Source organism: Carassius gibelio, chromosome A23 (genome assembly GCF_023724105.1).
Source record: "Carassius gibelio isolate Cgi1373 ecotype wild population from Czech Republic chromosome A23, carGib1.2-hapl.c, whole genome shotgun sequence".
Lineage (NCBI taxonomy): Eukaryota > Metazoa > Chordata > Actinopteri > Cypriniformes > Cyprinidae > Carassius > Carassius gibelio.
The window spans coordinates 5,625,109-5,637,019 of record NC_068393.1 but is presented as its reverse complement, the minus strand read 5'-3'; the positions used below and the strand labels follow the sequence as shown (position 1 = coordinate 5,637,019).

Genomic DNA, 11,911 nt, shown 5'->3' with positions numbered 1-11,911 from the left:
TACATACACACATACAGACGCTTACTCTCTGTTACATCACCACCCTGTTTCCTCTACATCTCTGGTGTGAGTCTGTGTAACTAAAACTGAATGTTATATTCATTTTATATTTGCATTCTACATTATGCAATACACACACACACACACGTTTTTCATGTACTGTATCATTGAAAAGTTTAGGGTCAACATTATTATTTTCTTTTGGTAACACTTTAGTTTAGAGACCAATTCTCACTCTTAACTAGTTGCTTATTAGCATGCCTATTACTAGCATATTGGCTGTGTATTAATACTTATAAAAGCACATATTAATGTTTTATTCTGCATGACCATATATTGGATCCCTTAACCCTTGTCATAGTTAATAGTTAGTTAATAAAGATAATTGGTCCTCAGACTAAAGAGTGATTTTATTTAATATATTTTATTAGACATTTCATATTTTAGCATATAATTTGACTAAATATTTTATATATCACATTGAATTCCATGATATAATAAAAGGAAAGAAAAATAATAAAAGTATCATACAAATCCTCAAAATGAATCGTTTTAATTGATGAGTAATTTATGCTGTGAAGCTCAACCACACCTGAGTTTGCTAATGTCTGAGTCCTCATCTTTGATCTCAGGCACGAACAGCACGTCTCCTATAGGTCCATTTTCATTCCGGTAGACTTTTTCTGCTGGATTCTTAAACACGGGGGGATCGTTCGAATCAATGACTTCCACTGCCACTTTGGCAGTGTTTGGTTTTGGTTTGGTACCTGTTACGGGCTTTCCGTTAACACACTGAAATAATGGCTCCTCGTTCTCAACTTCTATCTCCAGCTCTACGGTCTCAGTTTTCAGGAAATTCTTCCCCTGTGAAAATACAAACATATTAAAAGCTGTCCATCTTGTGAACATAATGTGGAACTAGCATGTTTATTGAAAGAAATAACAAGGAAAAGTAGGTGTGTAAACCGGGTCTGTTTTTCATATATATGAATTCAACTGAAAAATAAGCAATGACTTCTATCATCAACAAGCAGTTGATGGTACCCAGTGACTTCTACAAAAAAAAAAAAAAAAAAAAAAATATATATATATATATATATATATATATATATATATATATATATATATATATATATATATATATATATATATATATATATATATATATATATATATATATATATATATATATATATATACACATACATACATACATACATACATACATGAAAGTCAATGGGAAGCAGCAACTCTTTGGTACCAACATTCCTCTAATATCTTCTTTTGTATCTACTATTACTTTAAGCTTTTTTAAGAAGTGCATGAAATATTTAAAGGAAACAGTGGCATTTACCTTGACAACAGACAGCACACCTTCATTGGTTTTGGGGTCTGTCTCAATCTTATAATTGTTTTCCTCATTGCCCTTCGTGATGGAGAACACCGCTCTTGAAGCAGGTGTGTTTGGTGCGTCCATGTCTTTGATGCCAATTCTTAGAATCTCTTTTAATTCCATTTCATCCACCCGAGTGTTGTACTGTCACACACACACACACACACACACACACACACACATTCACTTATATCAAAGCATATCATATCAGATGCCATTCATTAAGGAGCCAAATAAATCAATATTTAAGGATTAAAAAAAAAAAAAAAAAAAAAAAAAAAAAAAAAGTTGTTGTTTTTTTCTAAAGTTCCCATTAAGATATGAAATCATTATTTCTGAAGTTTTCAAAATTTCTATTTTTAAGTTTTAATTTCTCTAGTAATAATGTTAAAAGCATTCCATTTGATTACTTTGCAAATATAATGGGAATATTAGATTTTAATGTTCTGAAACAAGAAAAAAAAAAAAAAACATAAAAGAACAAAGTTTTGAGATCATTATTAAAAACTTGAGTGAATGTTACAAACATGTTGAAAGATAAAAGAACATTGCCAGAAGATTAGCCAGGGTCTATTATTAGTGCCTAGCAGCATTTATATATATATATATATATATATATATATATATATATATATATATATATATATATATATATATATATATATTTTTTTTTTTTTTTTACATTTCTGTCATTGGTCAGCTCAAAGCTCATGCAACCCACTGTTTACATTTTTAAACTGCATCACATATTCACAGTGTTTACATTTTTCTCCCACATCAATCTACAGTAGTCATGGCTTCCTTCTAGTTCCTTCTAGAATGCATATTAAACTGGGATTGTGAGACTAGCCGGACTCACCGTGGCCGAACTGAATTCTGGGGGATGGGTGTTAGAATCAGTGATAAACAGAATGGCAGTTGCAGTTGAAGACATTGGAGGTGTACCTTGATCCTTCGCTTCAACAAGCACTTTATATTGTTTTGCTTTCTAAAATACGGGAGACAGAAGAGATGAGAAGTACTGAAAAATGCTGAAAACATGCATTCGACTTTGATACTCACATCATAATCAAAGCATCCTGTGAAGGTGAGCTGTTGGACTGTACTTGTCCCATGCATGTCCCTGATGGTAATGTTTGGTGAGGCAGGGTATTGTGACACCACCTTCATGGTGAACTGGGAATTAAGAGTATCCTTCTGATCATTATCATGAGCTTGTAATGTTGCTTGGAGTACGCCTATGAAAACAAGAATGATTAGAAAGAGAGAACAAACTCTCTTCTTGTCATTTATTTTTAACAGTTTAGTTTCAATGACTGCTTCTTTGGTTTTGACATTTTAAAATTTATAGGATTATAAAATATTACAAATTATTATGTTTTATGAAAAGAAAAGATCAAGAACAATGTGATTCCTCAATGTAAGATAAAAAAAAAAAACATAACACTGATTTTCTAACCGAATGAGAGTGTGTCATTTCTGTGTCGCCAAATAGAATCCATGTTTTTAAACAGATTTGCATACTTTAAAAAAAGGTTCAAAAGCTGTCACTGGTGTGGTACTATTTCAAAGGGTATATACCTTTTATTTACTAATATTTACACTTATGTACTAATGTGTATTTTCAAGGTACTAAAGTTCACCCTTTATGGTTAAATAAGATACAATGATGTACCTATTGAAAGGGTACTGCCCCACTGACAGCTTTTGCTACTGGTGTTGAGCTGGTCTGAATGCTTAAACAATGTTTGGAAAGCACCACACAAGTTGAATAATTCACCCCTACATATGGCTAACTTGCTATAGTCTCTGTACATTAAGTTATGATTAAAGAAAGCATCATAAGAGAAAAACTGCACACTTTATCTTCACATGTAACCCTGGAGCACAAAACCAGTCTTAAGTCGCTGGGGTATATTTTTAGCAATAGCCAAAAAAAACTTTGTATTGGTAAAAATTATTGATTTTTCTGAGCCTGTCCTCCAGGGAAAACTGAGCATATAGGTTGTTTGTGCAAGCACCTTATTACGACCTATATGAAAGTGAAAGTAAAAAAAAAAAAAGTGAGCTGACATTTGGCCAGCTATGGTGACCCATTCTCAGAATTCGTGCTCTGCATTTAACCCATCCAAAGTGCACACACATAGCCTATCCCAAGATTCGAACCCACAACCCTAGGGTTAAGAGTCAAACTCTCTAACCACCAGGCCATGACTTCCACAGTATTGTGTTGCATCTGTCGTCATGAAATGATGTATAATGTCATTACAAATCAAAATGTGTGTTTATTTAAATGCAATGTGTGGACTTTTTACACCTATCTCATAGTAATTTGTACATATTTTACTAGGTGGATTATTCGTTCGAATGACCACACCGAACCCCACCCCAAAACCTACCCCTCACAGAAATCATGCTAAATTATGATTTATACAATATATAAATTTTATGAGCATGTGCATTCTCTGGGATTAAACCCATGATCGTATGATTACATATCGTTGTATAACGCAATAGTCTACTAACTGAGCTACACAAAACCCAAATTATAGCGCAAATAAAAGAGTACATAGCATTAATATGAAAACGTCATATTGCCGATAGGGGCACAATTGTAGTATACGCTCTAATGGGTGGTATTTCAGGGATTCTGCCAAAGACCTATACAGGCGTATTGGTTGGAGATGGGTTGCAATTTTCAGGTTGCGATTCTTTTTGCACCCTCAGGTTCTAGATTTTCAAATATTGTCAGTGGAAATCTTTCAGATTATGTATAAATCTCTATTTCATTTACACATAAGACTGGTTTTGTGGTCCAGGGTCACATATATGCAGTAACATGTTCTCACAACCTTCAGGCGTGTTCTCTGGAAGGTATAAGCTGATAGGGTTCGTAGTGAACACAGGACTATTGTCATTTTTGTCCTTGATTTCTACATTAAATGACAGTGTTTTATCCACAGTGGCATCAGTTTTCCTGTCCAGCACATCAAAGTCCACCTACAAAAGAAATAAAAAGTCACAGTGAACTACATCAATATAAACTGAATAAGTCCAATCTGATTTTCACTGTATTGTTTTGCATTAGTGTCATTATAAATTCAACAAATCTTGTTTGGTCTTACGTGGAACAAGGGGTACTCTTCTCTGTCGATGGGCCGGTGTACGTATACAGTCCCTGTGTTTTCATCAATGGTAAACAAACCAAAGGGTTTCTCTGTCACCCCTTGTCCTTTGATGCAGAACTTGACGGTGGTGTCCGCCTTTTTGTCATTGTACAGCTAGTATCAATTAAACCAAAAATACATGACAATCACATACAGTATAATTTATGATGATTCATGTATTTACAAATGAGTATTTCTCTTTTAGTAACAATTATTTTTGCAAACAAATGCTCTCCATAATAATGTTCCTCCACCTGACACTATTAGCAAGTATCATAATCAAGTGCTATAATGAAAACCTGTGGGCTCTCTATAAAAATACAACCTTACCCAAACATCCCGAATACAGCAGCACAGAAAAGAAAGATTTTATAAGGAACACAAACAGGCTGAACGATCAGTGATGGGGTGAAGTTACCGTTGTTACTATAGCGGGATACGGTCCAGGCATGTTCTCTTCCAGATCGATGGTGGACAGAACCCATCTTCTCTTTGAACGAATAAGAACAGCATCCTTTGAGACAGAGAGAGATGTAATGAGTGACCAGTTGTAAAAAGGCTACAGAAAAACTTCTTCTGATTCAAACGGAACTCTGTAATTCTGTGAAAACAGGCTACAGGGTTAAAAGAGACTTGTAATAATACAAGTCTTGTATTATTTCATTATCTTGTATTATTGGATTTGAAGTTGAGGGACAAGCTGTGTCGAAACAGTGAGCTGAGATATTATGTGCTGATTTGGTCTTTTATATTACCTACCCGCTTTTCCCGATTGCTGATAGCATTTTTGCTGGAAGAGACCACGTCATCCACCTATTGAATAGACAAAAACTGGGTAATACTAATGAATAAACATACAATTACTAAACAAACAAGATATTCAAAAGAAATCCTTCTTAGTACCTGAGAAATTAGTTTTCTATTTCATTGTCATGTTTAAGCACACAAATATAATATTATTATGGTATAAAAACCATATAACTTTTCTCTGCTGTTTAAACAAATAGTTCAATACACAGCAGGTTATTGAAATCATAAACCCTGTAATTAGCATTAAACATCTGCACTGTACGGTAATACCTTTCTTTAAAGCTCATAAACTTTGTCTAAAATATATATATATATATATATTGATTGACATTCGTTAAAAAAAAATTTAATAGCACTCTGTTATGTTGTCTAGCTTGTTTTAAGAATGAGAAACACAGTTGACATGAGAAACAACAATCCATGAACATAATTGTACCGAATGCCTTCTTAACGTCAAAGGTGTTATATAAAGATCCTGTGGTTAAATCTTCTCACGCCTAATGTACAACATTTATAGATGGTCCAATCGTCAATAAAAAATGATGCCAATACAGTATGCACTCTTTTTAAATGACATATATTTTAAGTTCCTTACATGGGAAACTCTAAAAAACTTAGGAAAGCATGGGAAGCTTAGGGTGTTAGTTCCTCTGCACAATCCAGGCAGTAAACACCCAAAATGGTCTCAGATCCCCCTAAACGTTTGGTGAAGTGGCTTGAGTATGGCTCAATTGACTTGTCCCCTTTTAATTCCAATTACATTGTGAAATCCAAAGGCACTGAGGTCACTTTAAGCTGATTCCCTTTTAGGTTCACTTTGATCAAACTGGATTTAGTTAATATAATAATATATTTGATGATATGTGAAGAACATTTAGTTTTTCTAAAGAACCATTTTCATCTTGAACCTTGAATAAAAGAACCTTTTATAGAATGGAAAGATTCCATGAATGTTAAAGGTTCTTCATGGAACCATCACAATGGCAGGAATCTTTATTTATCTTTAAGTGTAGAAGTCCTTAGAAAAAGCATGGTTTCTAACTCATAAATTATAACCACTCAAATGAAACTGACACCAAGCTTACTATCTATGGAAAACACAAGGAAGCGACATCACAGGTAAACAAATAACTTAAAAACGTTATCCGTTGCCATAGAAATGTCACTTGATAAGAACAGCAAATGTGTTTCAGAAACCATGGACGAATCCGTTCCATGTTTAGTTCTTCCTCAACAATTGTATGACTTTAATGCCCTCTATTTGCTGCATAGTAGCCTAAACCATGACAAACTTCTTTTGTGATCGCCAGAATTATATTTCACACAGAACTGACATACTGAGAATTTCTAGTATTCATTTCAAGTTTCAAAGACATCTATACAGAGAACTGCACTAGGCTATTTATCTTAAATGCATTCTAATTACCTCTGCACATGTCTGTAGTAATTTTTTTTAGCATCAGCTGTTAACAATCCCATTATTATATATACATAAGCCTAGTTTATTGTGGTTTTATTGTATGAGATTTCTAAAAGCTCCAGTTAGACAGTTTAGTCAACACTTACTGTAACATTAGAGGTTCAATAAACAATTAACAATAATGATTATGATAATAAAAGGTGACTCACAGCAAGTAGAATCAGAAAGAAGGTGATCTTCTTCATTCTGCTGCACTTCTGTTTGCAAGTGCTCTCCAAATGTCAGATCAGCCCCTGTGGCAATCACTTTAACTGGGATTATATGTACAGCAAGGAAGCATTACACACCCTTTGTGTACTTCTTTGCATCTATGAGGATGTGTGAGTGTGTGTGTGTGTGAGTGTGTGAGCAGTGCCTTTGAATACAATGAGTCATCTACACGGCGAGCCTACAGGGCAGCAGCCTGGGAGTGGATATATTTTGAGAACAGTGAGTTTCCCCTTTAATTCCCTTCAGCTAAAAGAGGACAAACAGGTTGTTCAGCTTGCCACCTGCCATTTGAAAATGAGCACTCTTGGCGGCAAGCCTGTTTTTGTGTGCAGATCAAACATTCAACCCTGTTGCTTATATGCAAATGACATAACACCACCAGTCTGTTTCAAGCCTGGGCTTGTATTTACTTATAAATATTATCTGAGGAGGTTGTGAACTACATGTGCAGGAACTTGTAGTCCTTTATCCAGAATATTTATTTTCCAGTAAAAAAGTCATCTTGTCTTAACAGGAGAACAACCTTTTCTGGAGGCAGTGATATTATGGCGTATGGCCAGGAACAATAGTTTGAAGTAAAAAGGCCTATGGATTTGTTTCTTACAAACACAAACAAATCAACACATTTTCATATTTGGGGTACTATTACTTTAAGAATAAAACAATAACTAGGATTACTCTGCAAAAAGAAGTGTCCATGTCTATAGCCCAGGGATAAGCAACTTCGGTCGCAATTTCGGGTTGCAGATAAACTGCGGGACAGTGGCCCTCCAGGACCAATGTTGCTCATCCCTGCTATAGCCTAAGACAGAGGTTCTCAACCAGGGGGCCCGGGACCCATAGGGAGTCTCAGCCAACTTTTAAGGGGGCCTTAAAGCTGCAGTAGGGAACTTTTGTAAAAAATATATTTTTTACATATTTGTTAAACCTGTCATTATGTCCTGACAGTAGAATATGAGACAGATAATCTGTGAAAAAAATCAAGCTCCTCTGGCTCCTCCCAGTGTCCTATTGCCATTTGCAGAAAGTCATGCGCTCCCGGTAAAAACAACCAATCAGAGCTGCGGTCCGTAACTTTGTTTGTGTTCAAAATGTAGAAAAATGAACATAATAAGTGAGTACACCATGAATCCATTTCCCAAGCCGTGTTTTTGGCTTGTCCTGAATCACTAGGGTACACCTATAATTAGTGTTTATATTCGGACTATTTTAGATTGCTTTGGGGATACCGCGCCGGAGTAACCCAGAACCTTTGTGATTCTTCATAGACATAAACAGAGAGAAGTAGTTCCGGCTACGATGTTCTTCCGCAAGACGCAAGCAGTTCTGTTTATTAACCGCTAGAGCGTCAAACGTTACCGACTGCAGCTTTAAGATGACAAAAAAAAAAAAAAAGACTAGCATTAAAATAAGCTAAAACTAGTAACTGTTTTCTTGCCTTTTGAATAATTAAAAAAGGGACATGGACATTTTCTATGGTTTATGAGTACTTATTTTTATGATAATTTTTCTAGTTCTAGTTATGCCAAGTTCTAAAATATTTTATAAGCTAGAAATTAAGTAAAATGTTATCCTTATCCAATATATATATATATATATATATATATATATATATATATATATATATATATATATATATATATATATATATATAATATATATATATATAAAAGAAAATGAAAAAAAGAAAAGAAGACACCTAAGGTACAAATGTTTACAAGCTAGATGTTTGTCAGTTAACCGCCTCAAGCCAGAAACCTCAAATGCACCCTTTCCTAGTCTCTGACTCATACATTTTCTGTGAGAACCTTCTGAGAATGTGATGTGATCTTCTGAATTCCACCTACTACCTGAAATTGTTGCATTCTAAACAGCAACAAAACAGAACTTTTAATTAATTTCACAATTCCAATACTTTGTGAAATTAACTCAGATAATATTACAAAAAGATATGCAAATAGTGTGCAAATATTATGTAATTGTATTTAAAACACAAACTGTGTGAGCAATGAAAATAGCCATTTCAAGTAAAAGGATAATGCATTTTGTATTCCAAAAGGGTTTTCATCACAGAATGTTATTCAACACACATAAATAATTTGAGATGTGATGGAAATGACCCCATTTAAACACACCTGAACCAGCTAATCAAGGTCTGCATGATAAACTAGAAACTTCCAGGTGAGTGGAAGCAAGTTGGAGGCTAAACTCTACAAGCCGTTGAACGTTAGATGATGTGATTATGTGATAATGAGATAGATAATGTGATGGCACGGAGACAGAGTAACAACCTCTGACATTGCTTTTCTCTATATTACCTATTCAACTTTTGCACTCATTAAAATCTCTTATTTAATTTATTTAAAAATGTATTTGTAGCCAAATCATTACAAAGCTTTACAAATCCCACACAAACCAGCCAAAGACAATAGTGGAGTGGAAAACCAATAACCTGAGACAGGAAGAAATGCTGCAAGGAGCTCAACTCATCAGTGGCATCTGATGAGGAGGAGTTTAGATGAATTTCGGTGGACTTAAAATTGAAAAAAGTGGTATGTACTGACATCTTTTCACGGATGAAATAAAATAAGGTCCGATGTACATTCATGTTCATGTTGCACTTTAAGTACATATGTAAAGACAAGTGGTTCACACGCCGCTTGAAACGAAACAATACAACAATCTGTCCAGACACATTAAAGAGCCACATAACTGTATTTACGGTTTGAATTTCTTTCAAATTTTACAAAATTTGTACGATGAGACCTTGTTTCATACCAGAGGTAATCTGATCTGTGTGAGAAATCATGTGTAGTGTGAGAGCGGCATGGCTTGATGGGTTGAAGTTCATGAACTGCATCTCTTCCTAGACTACAACCTAGCTACAACCACCAAACTCGGCCCAGACCTTCAGAATGGTCTGAAATTAGTTGCTATGTCTTTTCTTACTGATCTGACTTCTTATTTAATAATAAACCAGATTATCAAAACCACCAGAAATCCCATAGACTTTTACTGAAGGTGCTTAAACTTCTGTGCATTGAGACTTGTGGTGTATTTAAGATGTCTATTGCTATAGCAAAGCTGAACTACTCCCTACTTAAAAAAAAAAAAAAAAAAAACAGCTAAAACTAGTTGAATCTGGTTGGATGCTTTGGCTGGTCTCCCATGCTAGTTTTAAAGTGGTTTTGGCAACTTTTGAGCTGGTCAGGCTGATCTTAAAAAAAAAAAAAAAAAAAAAAAAAAAAAAAAGGAAAAAGTCTAAGTAAATAAAACAGGAAAAACATGCAGCTTTTGCTTAGAATAATTTAATAAAAATAAAAACTCTATATATTAATATGAAATAAATTATTAATATATACTTAATGTTTACATGTAGATATTAGACAACCATCCAACAAGTAAATTTGAATTGCAACTCTCTGGCATATTTACATGAATTTATAAATAACTAAATAAATAATAAATTATAAAATTATAAATAAATTAAAAATCTGAAGCAAGGAAACTGCGCATGTGTGCAAAGAAGAAAACCCGCAGTGATTAGGGGGCTTCTCCAATCCACACTCCATCTTTTCTCGACAGGTAAGCAACATTAGAAACCACATTATATCATGTTTTTTAGATTTAATTTAGTCAGTAATCGTAATTTCATTCAATGATTGTGTTTTCATTACTTAATATGTTAATTTGAAAAGTTATAGTATTCCTTAATGAAGATCAAACTAACGTAGGCTATCCATATAGTTTAAAACTTAAAGTTTTACATTAAAGCTAAAAACCCAGAATATGTTTCTTTACTCATGATTTTTTTTTTTACATTTTTGTTATCTTGTGTGCAATGGTTCTTTATGGGGAAAAGGTTTTGTATATCGCAGACACACATTAACAATACTGAGCAGGTTTTCGTTCCCTCATTCATGCACGATATAACCCCTTCCCTCATTTCCTAATTTATTTAGTTATTTACCTTTAAATTCAAATTCAAAAAGCTTTTTTGTCTAAACCCCAATGGGGTAAAAATTTTATTCAGACAAAAGGCTCAACACACAAACAGCACAAATAATCCTTCACGACAACAAACTGAAAAAGAACTGTACAGAGAATGAAAAGAGTCTCCCACAATAACACTGTAAAAAATGATTTAGCAGTTTAGTTGTTTCAACTAATTTTTTTGATGTTGACACAACTTGCAGTTACTGAATTTGTTAATTCAACTAAAAATCTTACGTTTTCTATGGAATTGCATTTGTTTCAATAATAATCAACTAAACCTTATAAAACTGAATGGAACTTTTTCAGAAAATATCTAAATATACAATGTAATCTCAGTGTCTAAAAAGAAAGCTATAAGGACTGTTAGATTTGCTCTGCCTTTGATCTCCTTGTTTAATTTTGTTTAGATTTTGTCCCTCTTTTTATTCTTTATGTTTTTTTTTTTTTTTGTGTGTGTGTGTGTGTTTTTTTTTTTTTTTTTTTTGTGTGGTGGATATTATGTGATGTATGTTTATACCTTTGTATGTTTTTGTTCTCTGAATTAATAAAGATAGAAAAATAAAATAAAAAGCTCTAGCGGTGATTTGTATGCAATATGTCGTGCCTTGTGTTACTAAATATATAAATAATATTTGACCTTCGATCGTCTCAGTAAAGATGAGCTTTCAGGAGACAGAGACACGAAGCAGATTCATCTTCCTCCTCCGCTTGTCCTTCAAGGCAGTTTGAAGTAAGCTTGTGTTACTGAAGTAACCAATAACATCGATACAAGTTTTTAATGTTACAGTGTGCTACAGTTTGTTGCTGTTTATTATTGTCATTCAGTAACACAAGCTTACTTCAGGCTGCCTTGAA

General features: G+C 33.8%; 1 protein-coding gene across 1 annotated transcript in view; it reads right to left on the bottom strand.

The window, feature by feature from the left end:
- Nucleotides 1-7,086, bottom strand: part of LOC127945082 (cadherin-like protein 26) — a 17,098-nt gene extending 10,012 nt beyond the window's left edge. Inside the window, exons 1-9 of the mRNA XM_052541646.1 lie at nt 7,000-7,086; nt 5,320-5,373; nt 4,979-5,074; nt 4,519-4,674; nt 4,246-4,393; nt 2,456-2,631; nt 2,253-2,381; nt 1,355-1,537; nt 593-864 (exon numbers count right to left, since the gene is read on the bottom strand). Of these exons, the coding sequence (XP_052397606.1) occupies nt 593-864; nt 1,355-1,537; nt 2,253-2,381; nt 2,456-2,631; nt 4,246-4,393; nt 4,519-4,674; nt 4,979-5,074; nt 5,320-5,373; nt 7,000-7,035 (1,250 nt within the window). The 5' untranslated portion in view covers nt 7,036-7,086. The remainder of the gene's footprint in view (nt 1-592; nt 865-1,354; nt 1,538-2,252; nt 2,382-2,455; nt 2,632-4,245; nt 4,394-4,518; nt 4,675-4,978; nt 5,075-5,319; nt 5,374-6,999) is intronic.
- Between the last annotated feature and the right edge of the window lie 4,825 nt (nt 7,087-11,911).